This window comes from Coenobita brevimanus, chromosome 50 (genome assembly GCF_032717465.1).
Source record: "Coenobita brevimanus isolate Jiangsu-jjx chromosome 50, ASM3271746v2, whole genome shotgun sequence".
NCBI lineage: Eukaryota > Metazoa > Arthropoda > Malacostraca > Decapoda > Coenobitidae > Coenobita > Coenobita brevimanus.
In genome coordinates, this window is record NC_137003.1 from 29,242,602 (window position 1) to 29,263,603 (window position 21,002).

At 43.0% G+C, this 21,002-nt stretch overlaps 1 protein-coding gene across 1 annotated transcript in view; it reads right to left on the reverse strand.

Annotated features, from left to right (window-relative positions):
- Positions 1 to 21,002, reverse strand: part of LOC145399720 (glutamate receptor ionotropic, delta-1-like) — a 73,858-nt gene that overhangs the window by 20,325 nt on the left and 32,531 nt on the right. Inside the window, exons 4-8 of the mRNA XM_080272267.1 lie at positions 20,622 to 20,774; positions 17,526 to 17,611; positions 10,486 to 10,670; positions 9,356 to 9,592; positions 8,665 to 8,843 (exon numbers count right to left, since the gene is read on the reverse strand). Coding sequence (XP_080128393.1) covers positions 8,665 to 8,843; positions 9,356 to 9,592; positions 10,486 to 10,670; positions 17,526 to 17,611; positions 20,622 to 20,774 — 840 coding nt within the window. The remainder of the gene's footprint in view (positions 1 to 8,664; positions 8,844 to 9,355; positions 9,593 to 10,485; positions 10,671 to 17,525; positions 17,612 to 20,621; positions 20,775 to 21,002) is intronic.

The window sequence follows — 21,002 nt, forward strand, 5'->3', positions numbered from 1 at the left end:
ACTACTTATAAACAAAAATACCTGCTCTGAAGACCCTAAAACTAATTACCTAACAGACAAATCGCTAACCTATACTAAATCCTAAGAGACAAATAACTAGGCCTACACTAATGGTGAAAATGCCTCGACCAAGAGAACATTATCGACTGCAGATATGTAATGCCTCTCTACATTACACACGTGCACTCATCACCTGGTGACTGTCAGTCGAGGCACAACCTAATGTAGGGGACATCAATATATTAAAGAGAACCAGATAAGTGAGGAACATTTCCATATACGTCAGCTGTTGGCCCTAATTAGTAACTTCAGGAACATGATATAATGTATTTACATAATATGCACAAAAAGTGAAGAACCTCGCCCAACAGACCACCATCGACTGCAAGTGGCAAAGGAGAGCGTGAATTATAGTCGAGGCTTACTGATGACTTTGTGTGATCCCTCATCCATACCCTGTCATTTTGAATATTATATCTTAATATTATCTAGAATGCAATTTATATTTCAGTACCCACACAGCATACAAGTCATACAAGATTAAGCTTTAAAGTGGAGAGTAAATAGCTAAGGAAAATGTATTAGAAAACCACCAAAGCTTCATGGAATACGATCCTAAATCCATCCAGCAATGCGTCATCCATAGCCACAAACAAACTTTGCGCACACATTACTTCCATGCGGCTGGCTCACTCGTTCTGCGTGATACTGTCTGCCAGGATTGGGTCCTAGTACAGGCTACTGTATTTAAGTTCAAGTCCAACTACCAGGAAATTTTTCAAGTACAAGTACAAGTACAGCCTTTTCCAATTTACTTAAGTCCAGTCCAAGCACATATCATTGTACTTAAGTACAAGTACAAGTACTTTATACCATACAAAAGTGCTCCTGTTTCGAAGAATGAAATTAAATGATCGTCATATTCTAAAGGTTACGTTATTAAGGCAGAAAGTAGCGTATTAGAATATAACTATACTATACTTAATAAAATGCGTGACTTACAAAGCAGTGCCCCCAAAATGGAAACAGAAAATACCATATTGCCCCCAACAACGGGGCAAGCAAGATACAGCCCAGTATGCCCGGGAACATGCTGACACCCCCACACGGACTCCACGGGGTAGCCGCCACCAGTCGGAACAACCCCCGGCAACAACGGCATATGTCAGCCTGGGCCGTGCGACCCTATGTCACACAGCCACCACGCCGTCGCCGTCGTAGGAGAAGGATACTACCTTTACGGAGTGGGATTGTTGAACCAGCTAGGGGTGGAGTTGTTCTAGACACTCCAGACGGCACCCCTTCTGGTAGAGACGGCCTATTGTCGCTCCCGCCCTCGTGAGACGGCCTATTGTCAATCCAAAAGTGTCCCGGTAGAGACCCTATTGTCGCTCCGAAAGTGTCCCGGTAGAGACAGCCTATTGTCGCTCCGAAAGTGTCCCAGTAGAGATGGCCTATTGTCGCTCCCCTCCTCGTGAGACGGCCTATTGTCGCTCCGAAAGTGTCCCGGTATAGACGGCCTATTGTCGCTCCCCTCCTCGTGAGATGGCCTATTGTCGCTCTGAAGGTGCCCCAGTAGAGACTGCCTATTGTCGCTCCCGCCCTCGTGAGACGGCCTATTGTCGCTCCGAAACTGTCCTGGTAGAGACGACCTATTGTCGCTCCGAAGGTGCCCCGGTAGAGACCCTATTGTCGCTCCCGCCCTCGTGAGACGGCCTATTGTCGCTCCGAAACTGTCCTGGTAGAGACGGCCTATTGTCGCTCCCCTCCTCGTGAGACAGCCTATTGTCGTTCCGAAGGTGCCCTGGTAGAGACGGCCTATTGTTGCTCCCCTCCTCGTGAGACAGCCTATTGTCGCTCCAAAGGTGCCCTGGTAGAGACGGCCTATTGTCGCTCCCACCCTCGTGAGACGGCCCACTGTCGCTCCGAAGGTGCACGGAAGGAGGCAAGAAGCGAGACGTCACCCCGGCAGGAGACAAGAGCCCAGGCCTCCCTTACCAGAGTGGTCCAGACAGGCCTCACAGCCTCCCCTGGCCTCTGCTCCCTACACCTGGCTCTGGAACAGATGCACCTGACGGGCCCCAGCGTAAGCTGATGCTGCAGCCCTCCCCTGTCGGCACCCCTAGATGCTGGAGACCGCAGTCTGCAGTCTCTCCCGATCCTCCCCAGGACACCCGGGCACGATCTCCATACGCCCCCTGGACGACGTAAGGCTCCCACCTCTGGCCGAGACTTACACCAGAGGTTCCTGGAGCTATTCGGCCCCAGTCACGAGGGCCATACCCCTGAGCCCAGCCCGGAAGCCATGGGTAGCCCAGGACGCGAGAGGACGCCCCTACGAGTTGTCCCGTGCCCTCTTGGCACACCTCCCCTTGGCGGTGCCCCTAGCCCGGCAGGATTGCCGACGGCGTGTTCCCGCCCCTGCCCCCCACAATGAATACGTGTGATTCTGCCCAGAAACAGTGCAAGTGATTTAGGTTTCGTGTGACTTTGCCTAGTGTAGTATCGTGCAGTGACTTAATATAATGAATATCGGGGTAAATAAGATCACAGTGAGAGAATAAAGGACAAGTGTGCGAACCAAGATCTGATGAACTATATTTATGAGTGACGTCCCTTATATACAATTGGTAAGACTGTGCCGCCTGGAAATTCCTCCGTAGTAATACACCCCTACTGCTGTGAGCTCTAAAGAAGTAATACGAGAAAGTGTTAGTGATATTCCCCCGCTCCCGCTACCCGTAAATCCTGTACGACGTTCCCTCGTCCCAGTATCTCGTGTAAGTGTAAACCAAGAATAGAATCAATTACCAAAGTCCCTTTGCTATTGGAAAACGTGTAATCCTCATTGTTAATCCTTGCCTCTCTCCAGTATTACCATAACTCCCTCCTAGCCGCCACTAGTCACTCCCCGCACCCCCCCTTTTCTGCCCCCCTTTGTGAGACTCACTCCCCACGTCTCACGCGCGCGCCTATATTCACTGTACCCTGAATACACTAGGTTTGATTGGTTGGCATTAATATCAGATAAGCAATTATCCTGCGAGTTACACATGTCCTAGATAAGGGTTTTATATTGCTATATATTATGTTGTAATTTCTTCTGATTTGTCCTGTGTCTGATTGTGGTAATATACGTGTAAAGGTTATTGCGTAGAGTTTTTGTGTCCTGCCTCTCTTTATTGCACTAAGCTCCAGTCCCGAAAGAGGACCCCGCTCCACGTTAGGTGTTTTAGGAACGAGAAGTCGAGCCTATTTACACCTAGCATTACACTTAATTAATCAGACCATTTCTTCTACAACAGAATATTAGGTCTACTTAACAATAACTTTATAAAATCCAATAGAATATATACATTTTTGTTAAATATAATGTACTTGATGTTACTTGAAAGTACTTGGTACTTTTTCAAGTACTTAGGGTCAAAGTACAAGTACAATCAAAATTTTAAACTCCAAATACAAGTACATGAAAAACTACTTAACCCCTCCGTGGCCGAAGGCCCGGAATTTTCCGTGCGTACCAGGCCGACGCCGGGGCCATTTTTTGAAGTTTCGAAAATTGATTTTGTTTTCCTTACCATATTGAAGAGAAAGTTCAGATGCACCAACAGTGCAAATACCACCTTCCTAGACGCATTTTGTGACTTGCAATGGAGCGCGGAAGTTGCAGAAATATCCCAAACCGATATGCCGCCCAGGGACGTTGCCGCAATGCAACTGGGCAGGTGTTGTTATTTTTTTTACTGGGAAAAAAATATTATTATGAATACTTTTTCACCTTTTTGATATAAAATATGTTTATGGTAGTTTCGAGTTATTTTTTTTACGTTATCCTTGTGCCCATGCTTGGAAAAGGGAACGAAAGAGTTGAATTTTCGATCCTAAAAGAGAAAATTGCACGTCCTCCAAGGGTACACACCGCCACGGGAGAATAACGTGGAGGGTCAGATCCGATTGGCAATACGGAAGTTGAGTCGCAACTTCCAGCTCCCACACCACGATCATGGCTAAAAATAGAATTGTAATGCATTTTCAGAACTAAGAATAAGTCTAATTATTACGATTACAGATATAAAGCAGAAATAAATACGTTTACAGAGGGGGGGAAACGTATTTTTTCCGTAATAACATACTCATCTTTCTCAGTCATTTTACGTTCATCTTTATCATTTTACCTTGTTATTTTCGCAATATATATTGCTCTCTCGAAAACATGGTGGTTGTGTGTGTTTGTCAAGGGAGGAAAAAGATTGTATATTCTGTCTGAGTCGAGATAATGGGTGTAACTATGTGATTTATGCATGGCCACGAGCGAAAAAAATCGTGCATCCACTCGTCACAACAGCAGGTGGTGAGCTGACATATGTGAGAAGGTGAAGTCAAGGTCAGTCTCATGTCTCAGATTTTCGTTCACTTCCCGAAGGTTTCCACAGATTTCTACAAGTTGCACTGCATCAAATAATCCAAACCATTACAGCAAACCTGAGCAAATAGGTAAAGATACCAAGACAAAAATGTATTTTTCATTTATTATCATGTCTTTTTTGTATGTGCCTGTATTACTTCATAATCGTAAACAGGTGGTTGTGTGCGTTTTGCCAGAGAGGACAAAGATGATATGATCATCCTGGGTCAAGATAGTGGGTGTAGTTGTGCTTATTTAGGCATGGCCAGGAGCGAAAAATCGAAAATCCACTCGTCACAGCAGCAGGCACACACACCACAAAACCAGTCAGGAGACAGGGCGTGTATGCTGGGCAATCCCCAGGCCCTGTTTTCCCCTCTTAGTGTTTTTTAATCAGCCCATACCCCACTGACTGGGCTAATGTATGGCCCGGCCTGCACTATAGGTGCAGGAAATCTGTAAACGTAAACGAACGAAGCAGCAGGCTCTGAACTGCTTGATGAGGTGTATGGAAGTGTAGTGTAGGTCAGTGGAAGACGTTCAGAACGTTCGTTCACTTCTATAAAATTTTTGCAGTTTTTTATAGGCTGCGTTCAAACGATGCCTGTGGCCATTTATCGGCTAAACGTCATTCGATCTCAGCGGCCACGGAGGGGTTTAGTCCAAGTACCAAGTACAAGTATTGTACTTGGACCCAACCCTGCTGTCTGCATTATATTATTATACTCAATTCATATTCACAGTGGATCGTAGTGTGGTTCGTTTAAGAATTTTCTAATCCTTTTTATTCAGCGAATTATTAGTGGTATTGCAGTTTGCTCTTCTTCTGTGTAAAGGCTAGTTTTGAGAGTAATCTGCTTTCTGTTGCATATACTGAATTACTCTCGGAACGTAAAACAACCAAGTGCCTCCGCTAAAAGTTATAAAATTGATCCAGATTTTTAAATGCAGTGAACAACTTTACATGGCATATACTAAATTACTCTTGGTATTTATCACAATCAAGTACTTTCTCCAGATTTACAAATGCTGCCAAAAATTTGTGATATTACAGCGATCTATACAACGCAGAAGACGACAGTAACTTGTGAAAAACAAATTCAACCGCTTAGGGGAAGGTGACATGGAGCTTCCTTAACGCGCCCCATCCCGACCACTTTTCCACCACTGACTCCCCCCAATCCCGACCATTTTAGGAATTTTTTTTTTTTGGCTCAAACCTTCGCTTTTGGTGAGAAACATCGAAAATTCATAGAGAAATCACTCACCTGAGGTTTAAAATACTCATTACAGGTATGAGTACCTCCTTACCTTACTGGGTTTTCTATCAGGCTGGCACCAAAGAAAACGAGTTCTATGGGAGGATAACTATTTCACATCACTCATAAACGGTATTTATTTATTTACTTGGTACGAATTTATATGTAGTACAAGAGTATATTGGTTTTCAAGCAGTATTATAGGCATAATAAGCATTGTTTCAGTCACTAATACCTGACCTTTTTTTGCCACATTACCTGATCATCATTTCTAACTGTTTCTTCCTCTAATGCTATGTAAAGTTTGTCCTCCACATTGTCATTGATTGGGGAATTACTCTGGCCCTGAATTTCGTACCGTGGGATGACATGGCTATACTGGCCAGGTCACTGATAACAGGTGAATTGTTGAGACAATGGCATGCGGGGGGGGAGGAGGTCATGCTGGGTAAGGCATTGTCCCTGCCTGGCATCTTGTTGAGGAAGGTGTCAGGTGTATACTTACCAAAAATGACTCGCGAAAAGTGAAAATTGTGCAAATTAGGGACCTTGCAATTTTTTTGCATTTATTTACGTCGACGGGATTGGCAGTGACAAAACGTGTGGATGTTAAAGAACGTCGACGTGACGCCGCGGGTTAACCGACGAGAATACAGGAGTATACTTCACCATAAACCCTCTCATTAAGGCTGATATGCTCGCCGGTTAAGGAAGTTCCCTAACAACTCGATCTTAATGATTTATGTTTGAATATGGTTGGTTAATATTTTTACGCTGTCTATGCAGAGGATGGCAATATTGGAAGGGTTTATGAAACACACATGAATACAGTAAGGTATTATAAACAAAATAATCACTCAGGAAGGTGATAGGGAGCTTCCTTACTCTACGCAAATGTGGCCTCCTAAGCCTCTCATGGTCCGATCAAAGCTAGTAATCTGCTGTAGTGCCTAACCACTTTATAAATCTGACAGAGCTTCATAAGAGCGTAGGAATATTCATCATCATCATCATCATCCGGACCTCCTTTCTCACCCTAGGGCAGGGTGAGGAGTAGCAAAAGTCCAAACAGCCCAAATTTGCCCACTCAAATAGGCCATGCTTCCATTCACACATCATTCAAGTCCCCAGAATCCTGGCTACATCTGATGTGACAAAAACTTTCACCACATTCTTGAACTTCACATAAACGAATCCGATAGAGTCAATCCAAATACTGTCACGTTAAAAAGGGGTACCAAATTCCTGATCATGCACTTCTCACATTCATTCAGCCAGCTTGATCTCTTGTCAGTCCCGTAGCCTCACCGACTTCCATACATCTCTTCCTTACACACTCATCCACCATATTCCTCCACCTTCTCCTTGGCCTAGCTCGCCTCCTCTCTGCCTCATATTCGCTCAGATATACCTCACCATTGTAGCATCATCCTTTCTCCTCCACATGACCATACCATCTCAGCACACTCTCTTTGATTTTGGTGTCCGTAAATTTCCTCACCCCGCATCTTTCACGAATCACATTATTTCACACCCTATTCACTCTCTGTACTCCATATAAATTCCTTACCAGCCCCATCTCCACTGATCTCACTCTTGACTTTTCATTTTCATGCCACACCATAGTCTCACATCCATTGTTAAAGTTGGCATTAACACTCCTTCATGTACGACTCGCTCAGCAACAACACCCAAGCCTCTGTTTCTTATCAAGTCATTCATGGCATCAGCTACTTTCCTTCTTTGTGTCACACTAGTTTTCATTTCTTTTGCACATTTTCCTCTCTTATCTATCACTGTACCCTGGTATTTGAATTCCCTCACCAATTCCAGTCTCTCTCCCGTCACTGTAATATCACGCTGGGAATCACTTTCTCATTTAAAATCACTGTACTATTTTCCACATATACTCTCAAGGCACGATACTCACAGACATTAGTAAAACTCAGCACTAGTCTACCAAGCTCTTGTCCAGCATTTGCAAGTAGCACTGCATCCTCAGCATACAACAAATTTCAGATATTCCATCCATCACCATTCATTACCAACGACATCCCTCTCTCCATTACTCGTGTTTTTACCTCTCTCATCACCCCATCCATATACTTGTACATATTGCACAACCATGGGGACATCACACCACTTTGTCATACGCACACATTAATCGTGAGCCATTCACTTAGATGCCCATTTACCCTTACGCATGCCTCACTACCAGCATAAACACTCTTGCCGGCACCTAGCAGTTTACCATCTACACCGTACATGTGCAAAATCTTCCACCATTCTTCTCCGTCTACTTTGTTGTATGCTTTTTCCAGATCTATGAAAGCCATAAACACCTTATAGTCCTTTCACAAGCCTTCTCCACTATCTGTCTTACAACAAATATTTGATCCACACATCCTCTGCCACTCCTAAAGCCACCTTGTTCATCAGTCACTAGGATTTCTTATATCTCTCATACTTTCACTGGAATAATTCTTTACACTCAATAAACTTATGCCACGATAATTCTTGCACTCACCTTTATTTTTATACAGGGGTACAATCACAGCCTTTTACACTCTGCTGGCACAGTTTCACTCATTCATGCCTTCTGACGTATCTCCAACAAGCACTTCATTTCGCTGGCCCCACTACACTTAATCATCTCTGCATACACCTCATCAACCCCAGCTGTTGTCCCGTTCTTCAGCTGTTTCACAGCACTTTTCACCTGTGCGAGTGTCACGTCTCCTGGCACTGCATTCCTTCTCTGCACATCCCCCAAACCAGTCATGTTTACAGCTACTTTGTTCTCTCTATTCTCATTCATCAGGCTTCCAAAATATTCTTTCTATTTGATCCTTACTTCATCCCCAGTGGTTAATAATCTGCCACTTTCATCGTTCACACTTTCATATTTCTTCCCTGTCACTACTACCTTTCCGCACCTATTTCCAGAATAACTTCCTATTTTCAGAGTAGAAATATTAACTTTTGAAACTGGCTGACCTGATTCCCCAACCTGAGGCAGCAAAAATAGTAGTACCGTAGTTGCTAATATAAAATGGTGTATTGCCTTTGGAGTCAGTATATCTGGAGGCCACGATGACTCTGATTAAATACTTGAAGTCAAGCAGGGAAAATCCTCCACGTTTAACTTCCTCCAGTGCTTTATCTACTAGCATTATCTGGAAAAGAAAAAAAAAAAACGTTAGTTTTGTATGGTCATGTTATTTCTTAAAGTTTCTGTTAGAGGACATCATCACCATCATTATCCTCATTATTATCAATGTAAGAGGGCTTTTTTAATGTCTACAATAAAGTACATAACCAACTCACTATGATGATGTAATTACAACTGCGTGGACGAGTGAGGTAGATGGGTGGGTGAGTTTTCTAGGTTGGTAGCTTCCCAGAGAACAACAGAGGAAAATGGCTTATGCTGCTAGTTATCTTAGTAAAATATGAGGTACAGTATACAGGAAGCAGATTTTGAAATAGGAAATTATGATTATAAATACTGCTAAGAGAAATGGGCCCAACAACCACAAACACACTATTAGAGCCTGTGAAATTTACAGCCTCATTTCACAGTAAACCTTTCCCACATTCAAAGACCCCTGCAGAAATGTATGTGAGTCAAATGTATACGATACCTTTCAGTCCTTAGGACAGATCCTAATTGGATGTTTAACGTTACCTCCATACCACGGTGGATTTGATTGACCACGGGATGAGGATGTTTCGAGAAGTGCTCGAGTACAGCGCTATTGTAGAGCCAGGGTTCCGTACCCCACCTCCAGTTGTCTTGGTTCACGAGGTCTTTGAAGGTGTCTATAGGCGCAGTTTTGCTTTGAACAGTGAGGTGGGCGATAAGGGACGACTTGAACCCCGTACACATGATGAGGCAGAACAACAGCCACCAACCCACCAGCATCTGCAATGTTCACAGTGTATGGCCTTACTAGGTGCCACAGAGGACTTCACAACACCTCTACCTAAGTGATTTATTTTATGTCATCTTGACATTTTATTGTAGGACGGGAATAACTTTTTAATATCATATTAATTGCACCAATAATTTACAAGAGGGCATACAAATTAAATCGGCAAGGAAGAAGAGATACGAAATCTCGAGCGCCACTTTTAATACGACCAAAAATATTGTCAGCAGGAAATGGATATCAAAGGCACAGATATAGCATCCGTCTTCATTAGCGTCTTCAACCGGAGGACGTCTTTGTAAATGATGTTATAGGTATCGTCTGGCTCATAGTGAAGGGTTTGCTGAACGATGTCTCAATGTTCAGTTCAGAAAAAAAATCTTTAGTCTCAACAAAAATTGGAGATATCAAAAATATAATTAACATTACATCAGCTTAGTGAAGTGGTTGATTTAACTGATGCATGGATACAGCAGATGAAGATCCAGTAGTCGGTAAGTATTTCAGTCCGAGAAGTCCGTAAAATATATACTATCTTCACTCAGTAGCAAGCATGAAGTAGAAAAGACGTCTTCGTAATGGAGGAGGAAGATTGAATGGCATAAGTAGTAAAATTTTGTTTACACAACGAGTGCTAACTGTGCTTCTCCAGGAGCAATCCTATGTTAGATGATTTCATAAGCTGAAGAAGTTGTCTGAAAGTAGCAAAAGCAAATACTGATGTCCGTTAACTACACAGTATAAAGGAAATCGTATCCAAGCCTCTTAGCCTAAAGTTACCCCCAAAAGCTGAATAAAATCATCTCTTGGGAACAAGGATATGGTAATAAAGGTGTTATGATGCTGAGGTACTGAAGAATACGGGTGAAAATGTCACTGTCAGTACCTGTCCAGAAACACTGATGGAAGGGTCCAATATGGGTTGCTGCAGAAGGGCCCCCCAGCCATACAGGAGGGCGTTGCTGAACGTAACGACTCGCCCACCTGCCGCCCATACCCAAGCCCGCTGCATAAACCAGATTGTAATCCCCCACATAACCACACCCACTAGTATTCCAAGCCACACTTCACCTAAGAGATAGTTCAGGAGGCAAATGTCAGATGTTAGTCATTGTTCAGCAAAATAAGAGCAATCAGAGTGAAAATTTCCATTGATGTTTTGGTGTTCAGGGTCATTGGGTCTGTTTTGAGCTTAACTTTTTGTCAAAAGTTCAGGGTCGTCCATCAAGACTATCATGGAATGAGATGATAGGCTTCCAAATGGGGCAGTATGCACTTGGTTCTGTCTCTATTTTGTGTTAATCATCCGTTATAATTTACATATTTTCACATTTTTCATGACCCGTGACCTATTTCTGTTTCATAACCTACTTCTTTTATGGTCATCACATATTATTGTCTGTTTAGTGTGATGCCATAAGTGTCTTTAAATATTTTCCTGACATAGACCCCTGATCTTCTTTGCCAAAAAGTTTTCACTTTATCCCTTAATTATCCTCAGTTATTATCTCAACCTTAGTGGACTTCTATCCAGTTTTTTTTTTTTTTTTTCATAATGGTGCTAACAGACAGGCAGGCAGACAAACAACCCCATGCAAACACAAGCTCAGTGTTGGAGTTAATATGGAATAAACAACATTCATTTTCATGATCTTGATGCTTCTTTCTACTTAACCCCTTAACCGCGGGGCGCCACTTTCGTGATGCTCGGGAGTAATGGATCATACCGCGGGGCGTCACTTTCGTGATGCTCGGGAGTAATGGATCATACCGCGGGGCATCACTTTTGTGATTCTGTGTTATTCTGAATTCTCCCGGGCTTACAAGTGGTGGCTTGTATCATCTATCAGTACTGCCAGTGTCCAACACTAGTCAGCACTCCAAATCTCATCTGTACTCCCATCCATTGTTGACAACTTAGCCATTTTTCCCCGTTCCTGACTCCCCTCCCTACCTCCCCTTCATTACCCTCTCCTCTCGCCTCCCCGGCCGCGCTGCGCTAAAGCAAATTTCCTCCGGAATTATCCACTGATTTCATCCATTGAAATAAGCCCTATGCCCTATTCTAATACAAAATAATATATACCAAAAAGAAATAAGGTAAGTGATAGTGCTAAACACCTTGATTTTGCTAATTATCACCTGACAACACCTCATGTTCACTCGTTCGCTAATTTCCTCTTTGAAATATGCCATATAATCTATTCTCGTAAAAAAAAAAATTATATAAGAAAGGAAGGGAGAAGCCAAAGTGACATTTACATTCACCTGGAACTACCTACTTTTTTCTGTATTTTCGAGATTTCCTACTAATCATTTTTTAGCATGAACTGCTACTGTCCACCAATAGTCAGCAATCCTAATCTCATCTGTACTCCCATCCATTGTTGACAATATAGCCGTTTTCCCCCGTTCTTGACTCCCCACCCTACCTCCCCTCCAGTACCCTCTCACCCCTCCCTACCTCACCTTTACCCTTTCCTATCACCTGCCCTGCTGCGCTGCGCTAAAGCAAATCTCCCTCGGCCTTTTCCACTGATTTCATCCATTAAAATAAGTCCTATGCCCTATACTTATACAAAATAATATATACCAAAAAGAAATAAGGTAAGTGATAGTGGTATACACCTGGAATTGGCTAATTATCAACTGGCAACACTTCACATGCACTCGTTCACTAAATTCCCACAGTAATTTCCCCTTTGAATTGTGCCTTGTAATCTATTTCCGTAATAAAAATATATATGAGAAAGGAAGGGAGAAGCCTAAGTGACATTTACATTCACCTGGAACTACCTATTTCTTTATGTATTGCCAAGATTTCCTACCAATAATTTCTTAGCATGTAAGTTAGCAGCTGTCATCCCCATTGTCACTGTCAACCCTTGCCTTCTCAGATAAGCCGTGCCATTCAGTTCCTTGTCCTCCTCTGTGGTCAATGCATGTCGCACTCGCGCCCCGCCATTTCTGCCACTTCTGCGCCCATTGCAAAGGGCCCCGTGACCTCTACCCCCAGAAAAACTCATGGGGGAAGCAGGAAAGGACTAAGTGACTCTGCACTGGAACGTGAACTAGCCGAATTATCAATGATAATGATGGATAGTGACTATGATCCTTCGAATGATTCGTATGATGAGCCGGGTGAGGAAATCGTGCCAGAAACTCCTAGTACAAGTGCTTCAGTGTCCCAAGTTATCCCAAGCTCTAAAGGAAAGGAGCCCTTAGTGCAGCAAGGGAAGGAATTTGGGAAGGGAGTGAAAAGGTGGCGGGTTAGCCCCGGAACAATGGCCCCGCGTGACCCAGCCTGCCATGAGTCCCGAGGTGAATCACCTCCCCGTTCCCCAAGCCCCACTTCAGTCATTTCTTCCTCTTCTGCATTTTCTCTGGAGTCTTCGTTGTCGGAGTTGCCACCAGCATCAACGGTGAAGGCAGGCCGTAGAGGAAATGGTAAATCCCTGACCTGTAAAAGTAGAGTTGCCAGTAGAGTAAGGGCTGCTAGTGCTGTATGGCAACCCAGGGTCAGTGCGAGTGACCTTGAACCAGATAAATCTGCCTCACAGCCATCCTCCACCCTCACCCACCCTACACCGCCACGACAGGGAGCCCTGGACGCCTTCGCGTGAATGGAAGGGTCCGATTTTGTCCCAGAACATCTTGATTTCAACGAGAGTTCCTCAGGGATACAGCCTGCCTTCAATCTTGACGAGGGTGCTGAGTGTGTTGACTTCCTTTTGGCCTTCCTCGATGACGAAGTCATGCAGGACATATGTGATGAGACCAACAGGTATGAATCACAACATGCTGCAAGTGGTACAGGTGCACCCAAGATGCAACAGTGGTCCATGCTGGGAGTGCAGGAGCTGTATGTGTTCTTCACCCTCATGCTTCTCATGCCACACTGAAAGAAGCATGAGTTGGAAGAATACTGGTTCATGGACCCCTTACTACCCTCACCCATCTTCAGTAAGTACATGGCCAGAGATCACTTCCAGAACTTCATGGGAAACCTGCACTTTGCCAACAACTATGTACCTTCACAAACCGACCCACTCTGGAAGATCCGGGAGATTCTGAGCAGAATGAAGGATAAGTTTATGACATTCTTCCACCTCTTTCAGAAGGTTGTCATTGACGAAACCTTGGTTTTGTTCAGAGGACGTCTTATGTTTGTGCAGTACATTCCAAGCAACCGCCATTGCTTTGGAATCAAGTTCTTTGTACTGTGCGACTGTAAGATGGGGTACATCCTTGACTTCGTCATTTATTCAGCCAGCACTGTCGATCTTGATAAAACACACCCCCTTGGCTTCTCAGGCTGTGTAGTGAAAGTGCTCCTTGAAAGGTATTTTGGTGGGAATCATGTGCTGTATACAGACAACTATTATACAGCACCGAAACTTGCCAAATACCTTTCAGAGCACGGCATCGGCTCCTGCGGCACTGTCAAGAGTAATCATGCCCACTTCCCTAAATTCCCAGAGGCAGGAACCTCACAGCGAGGAGACGTGCACCTACGCAAGGCTGAGAAGATGCTGGCAATACGGTGGCATGACAAGAGGGTCATGCACATGCTCACCACCGTACACAAGGGGGAACTGAAAGACAGTGGGAAGGTCGACCAAAGAACAGGCGAATCTGTGAGGAAACCTGACGCTGTCGTAGACTACAGTATCAACATGCGGCTGGTGGACAAGTCCGACATGATGATTGGAGAGATCGACTGCCTCAGGAAGAATACTAGGTGGTACAGGAAAGTTTTTCTGCATCTCATAGACATGACGATGCTGAACTCCTTGATCCTGTACAAGATGAAGGTCAAGCCACCCAAGTCCTTCTCCCTGAGGTTGTTTGCCAGGACTTGTGTCCAGCAGCTGCTTGAAAGATATGGTAAGGTGACAGCAGCAGCTCCAAGGCGCCATGCAGTAAGACTTCCCGACAGACTTGAGCAGAGGGCGTACGTGGATCGGCACAGACTGGTGCAAATGCCTTCCACAACCAAGAGGAAGGCTGCGATCCGCAGGTACCAGGTGTGTGCACATACCACCCGACGAACACCTGAGCACAAATGCACCTCTTGGCAGTGCGCTGAGTGCCAGGTTCCCCTCTGCATTACCTGCTTCTTTGATTACCACAGCCAGAAGCAGTTCTAAAGTGCAAGTGGGAAATGAAAATAATGTGTAAATAATGTGAAAATAGCAAGTGAAAGTAATGGATGTGCATACAGTTGAACAGTGTAATATAGTTTTATGTTACTGCAAGTGACAGTGAATAACAGTGTTAGTAAAATAAAAGTATAAATATTGAAAATACAATAGAAAATGTAAATAGAAATGTAAATAATTAGTAATATAAGAATATGAGTACAAATACTTGAGGTTATAACAGTGAAAGTGAACCCGTGACTCTCTACGTATTTTACTGAATGAAAAATTGAATGACTTCAGTGACAATAAACTAATACTACTGAAGGAAACTTATGGATAAAGACTGCAGATATATATGTGTTATATAATAATAGGAATATAAAGGGTGAGTGTTTGCTTGAATAATAAATGACAGAATACCAGCGGCGAACTAACGCAAGTGGGACGGTCATACGCACTCATAATTTTCATTGCTTTCACAGTGTTTTTTTTTTTTTGGAGTATGGATTCCAAACTACTTGATAATCATAGAATAGTGTTTCTAGTGATAATATCTGGCCGTGGTAATCATATTATGGGTTGTCGGGAAGTGTAAAGTGGAGACTTTGTTACCCAACTTCAGAGGTTTCCACAAGTCCTACAGTACTCGACAAAGGCTCAACAAACATCCCAGGAGAAAGCTGAAGGTATGTGCCATATGCATATATATATTTTTAATATTCTAGGACTAATAACTGATTTTTGGCAAATATTTTTTGAGAGTCCGTCGGAGCCTGAATATGCCCGCGGGACACGCAAGACAGAGCAAAACAAGCCCGCGGTTAAGGGGTTAAAGATGGTGTACGACAGGAGCCAAAAACAAGGAAAGAGAGGGGAGATAAGCGTGAGAACTAGGACAGTTTACCCAGTGAAATTTACCACACTTTTAACACATAATTATATTCTTTCCAATCAACCTCAAAATCATAACAATCTGGATACTGTATTTTTCTTAAGTCACCTCATTTAGAAATATTTGAAAAACAGTGTTGTGAGAGTGAACTGTCTACAGTATATCTTAAAAGTACTGCATTCCATTTTTATTTAGGCATCATAATTTTATTCAAGCTATGAAAGGCCTTTCACTCTCAGGAGAGGGGAAACAATCTCCTCCGACTTTTCTTGTGTACTGGCATCCAACTTATTTTATTCCTACCCCTATCACTCAGTCTCATCCAGACTATGGGAAAGCAGGTCCTAGTGAAAGGGTAAGGGTATATAAAATATATAAGTATATGTGACAGGTTTTCCTGAAGGGGCAAAGTAATGAGGCTTTCGTCTGCAAGGTACAATATGGAAGACGTGAATTAGTGAATAGTTACATGATCTATTTGAATGGGTTCTGTGTTTATGGGTTTCTGTTGGTGTTTCCTCCTCCTGCTGTAGGATATTATTTACACCAGCAGTAAGAACAAGTTAGCTGGAGATGAACAGGGAAGTTTTAGGAAGGGAAGAGGTTGTGTAGAGCAGATATCCATTCATAGATCTTTAGTGGAAAAGTTTCTAGAGAAGGGAAAGAAGTTGTATGCGGCCTTCATAGATTTGGAGAAAGCATATGAAAGAGTGGATAGACAAGGACTGTAGAAAGTATTAAGGATATATGGAGTAGATGTGAAGTTGTTGAATGCCGCGAAGAGTATGTATGAGGGAGCTAAGACTGCATTGCGTGTGGAGAGTGAACTGAGTGAATTTTTCGATTTGAAGGCTGGATTGAAACAGGGATGTGTCATGTCTCCATGGTTGTTCAGTCTGTATATGGATGGGGTTATAAAAGGGAAACAAGATAGGGGAGTGGATGTTGGAGTGACCCTAATGAGAGAGGGCAGTGTTTGGAAAGTCCCTGTACTGTTGTTTGCAGATGATACTGTTTTGTTAAGTGAAGACGAAGAGGAGCTGCAAGGCTTGGTGGATGAGTTTGGGAGAGTGTGTAAGAAACGGAATCTAAAGGTGAATGTAGGGAAGATTAAAGTTATGGTCTTCGAGAAAACTGAAGTCAGTGAATGTACAGTGAAGTTGGATGAGGAGGAATTGGAAAATGTGAGTGCATTTAAGTACTTATGGAAGTTTAGAGGGTAAAGTGCTTGACAGGGTACAACAAGGAAGGAAGGTTGCTGGTTCCTTGAAAACAGTGATAAGAAACAAGGAAGTGAGCATGGAAGTAAAAAAATTACTACGTGACACTGTTGTGCTACCAACTCTAACGAATGGAAGTGAAGCTTGGACCTTGTTGGAGGAACAGAAGTCAAGAGTGAGAGCAATGGAAATGAGTTATTGGAGAGGAGCATGTGGAGTCACATGGAGAGACAAACTAACATATGAGTAAGTGAAGAAGCATTGTGGTGTGGATGTGGATGTGATAGGGAGCGTTAGGAGAAACACACTGAGGTGGTTTGGCCATGTGGAGAGGATGGAGAATGAGAGACTGACGAGGACAGTGTATGTGAGTGAGGTGGATGGGGGGGAGAGGGAGAGGGAGGCCAAGGATGAGATTTAGGGATGGGCTGAAGAGGCATATGGGAGAGGGGTGTGTGAGCTGGGAGTAGGGCTGTGAAAAGTCGGGGGACAGGGCGTCATGGAGTCAATTTGTTTGTGGCCACCCCTTACGGGATTAAGGTGTCTGGCAATAGATAGAATAAGAACGAAGTAATGGCTAGAATCACTATGATAATTTTGATGATGGTGGTGGTGGTGGTGATGTACCAATTCATAAGCTAATAGTGGGTAGACCAGTGGCTTGCCTCACCAAGGAAGGGTCGTGTGAGAGAAAGGTGGGCCGGCATCAGCGTTGGCTTGAGTGAGGTGACCACTATGGAGTCTGCAGGATACATTCTGAGTAAGAAAGAATAATGATCAATACACCTAAAAAGCTTTTTACTCTACTAATTATATTTCAGCACTAAACAGCATAATAATTTGCACAGACTTTGTTTCCGCGTTTTGAGCGTCAACATCTAGTCAATGAGTAGGGACAAATATGCCATAAATGTGTTCAAATACTGAGTACAAGCTGGATATAAATTAATCCATTAAATATAATCCAATGCTTTTCGGCCCCATCTGTTTATTGGGTTTAGTCAAGCGAAAGTCCATACAGGGCGCAAGCACTTTTTTTTTTTTTTTTTTTTTTTTTGTAGTAGCCATGCATTGTTTACAGAAGATGAACGGAGGAAGGAAAACACAAATAATAAAAAATCATACACAGAATTACAAGTGTCCTCCACTCATAAAAAATCTGTAAGAGGTGGACATGAATTGATGCATGTTGAAGTTCTGGGGGGAACTAATCTGGAGAAGCGACTTCCACAGAAAAGCAGTTTGGGGAATGATTGGATTCTGATAGGCAGAGGTTTTACTCGTACATTATGGCAGTGTGACAGTCCCGTCATGAGCGCTACCCAATGCTCGTGTAGTACAGGGGAAGGCGTGGAGAGGTGGTATAATGGATGCACCTTCCTTTAAGCATTTGCCATAAAAGTTCCCGTAAAATAATGCAAGGGAGGCAACATTCCGTCTTATTTGTTGGGGGGGTAGTTCATTTGCAATTGATGTTTTTTTTTATAATTCTTATAGCTTTGTTCTGAAATTTCTCCACTTGTTATAGTGCAACCTCTCCACATCCACTCCACAAGGGTGACAATGTTCGAGCTGAGTGCGTACATAAATCATGTAAGTTGTAGCTAACTGCTCCCTCGTGAAGAAATTAAGGATTCTATTCAATAATCCAAGATTCTTTGAGGCGAGTTTAGGAAGCGATCTAATATGAGAGGTCCAACTGAGGGCATCATTAAGAGAAACACCAAGAATTTCATTACTTTTAGAGATAGGAATATTGGTTGCACTGAAGGTAACATAGGAATCAGGGAATATCTAGCTATTAGTAAACTTTATATACTGGGTTTTCCTAGCATTATATGAGACAATGTTATTTTGTCTCCATTCAGTGATCTTAGATAAATCTTGATTTCTGGAGGTTTCTCTTCTGAGTTAGGAGTTAAAGATATCAGCCTTTGTGAATGGGTGTTTAAATGTAAAGGAACTATGAAGGGTTGAATCATCTGCATATGAGTGAATGGGATTATGGGTGACAGACAAGAGATTATTAATATGAATTAGGAACAGGGTTGGAGCCAGGACTGATAATTGTGGCATGCCGGCATTAACCAAGTTGGAATATACATCATTTATTTGTACTCTTTATCTTTCTATTGCTGAGATATGAGGAAATCGGTGGGACAAAAGATGATAAGCCGTAGCAAGAGAAACTGAATAGAAGTGAACTGTGCCTTACTTTGACAAAAGCTTGTGAAATATCAAGGACTACGGAATTGGTTTCTCCATGTTTGTGAACTGATTCATGGATGGTGTGGATCAAGAGATTGAATATATTAATACTGGATGTTTCTCGGTGAATACCATAATTTCTGTCACTAATGAAGTTGAAATCAGAAGACATGATATCTATTTTTCTGAAAACAGAGGAATCAGAGGAACTTCCTGTCTTAGGAATTAAGTGGATATTGCCTCTTTCCTAGAATTAAGGAATGAAAACGTACGCATGCATAGTCTGAATAATTTAGCAGAACAGAAGCCATTGGAGGAATTCCATCTGGACCTTGAGCTTTGTTTGTTGGTAAACCGTCTAAAACAGATTTAACGTATATGGTCAGTATTTTGAGTGAAGCAATTTCGGGAAAGTCAAGTTCTACTCAATGAACGTTCTACCTGATTTCCTCTTAGGCAGAATTTCTGACAGACTCCCTAACAAGAATGTTAGCGTTTACACGAGGGTCATTTAGAGAGATGTAACAATAAGTGCCACCCTTGTTACGAAAGTCTGTGAGAAGATGTCCATCAGGAAAACTAAATGGGTTAAAGTCATTACAGGAAGAGATTTGGGTTTCTTTGAGGAATAGGGCTAGAGGGGATGCAGCTTGGAGGAAGAAGTGAACAGAATTCAGACTAGTACTACGTCCACGGATGATGGTAAAATATACAGCTGAATCCGCACTTCTCTGCTGGCGAACATGATCTGTGGTTGCAAAAACCACTGCCGGCACAGTTGCTTTACCACCATCCCTACCCTGAAAGTGGTGCCAATAGGGGATACCATGGCATTTGTTCTTAACAATGCAACAGCCATTGCTACGAGGGGATGGAATAGGTGTGATGTCTTATGTTCATGAAGTGTGGTGTAGACAGTTGGGCGTAAAGGTTTACGAGAGTATGGTTGCCTAATCTCTGTGTTAATGAAAACACTGAAAATGTTCAGCAAAGGGAGATGGTAAGGAACAGGTCCAGAGGGCTGGTGAAAAGGAAGCTCCAGGTCTCCCTGTCATCAGCTTGCCATCCACCTCGGGAGTACCGCTCAGTTCTACTGATGCATTGTCTTACACGCAGTGTCTGCCTGCATGCCAGAACACCAAGAGATAAAATAACATCACAAACGTAAGTATAAGACGATTAACCCGTAGCTGGTAGAAAACACTGAATATTTTTTTTAGGTTGAAGCTGTGTACACACAATTTCATCTAATATAAAAAGTTGAGAAGAGGGATGGGACTTGAATATAATAGTGCCGTGAGGGTAGATTGAGATGGTTTGGGGATGTGGAGAGGATGAAGAATGGTGACTGGGTGTGAGGTGTGAAAGTTGAGGGTACGGTTGCGGGAGGTAGACTGGAATAAGACTTAGGAAAAGGTCATAGAGTGTGACCTCAGGGATAAGAGACTGAATAGAGAGGCTAATAGAGGTTGAACAGCATGGAAAGCCGCCCTTAGGTGACAAAGCCAACGACTGCAAGCATTCTGCATCCATTATAATCAAACGAACTATATCTAACCTCAGAAAATCCATGACCTTGAGCCTGCCAGGTGTTGGGGCGATGATGGTGGTAAAATCAGACACCTCTCTCCGTAGCTGTTCGACCATGCCCGTGAACCTGCCGTCTATCTCATTGCCAAACACCCGGTCGGGTTCAGCGTTGATGGTAGCACTGTGGGTTTTTAGCCCATCAGTAGAGCACAGTATTTTAATAACGAAAAAAGTGTTTAATATTGATTTTAAAATGTCATTAAATATCCAAGGAGACACTGTCCAGTGCAACTTATCCTTGTAGTAAACACTTCATTTTTTTTTTTACTGAAAGTCCTACCAAAGTGAACTGGTCCTACACTAGATGCAGTTTTACATTATAGGACTTAGGGATTAAGAATCATGGACT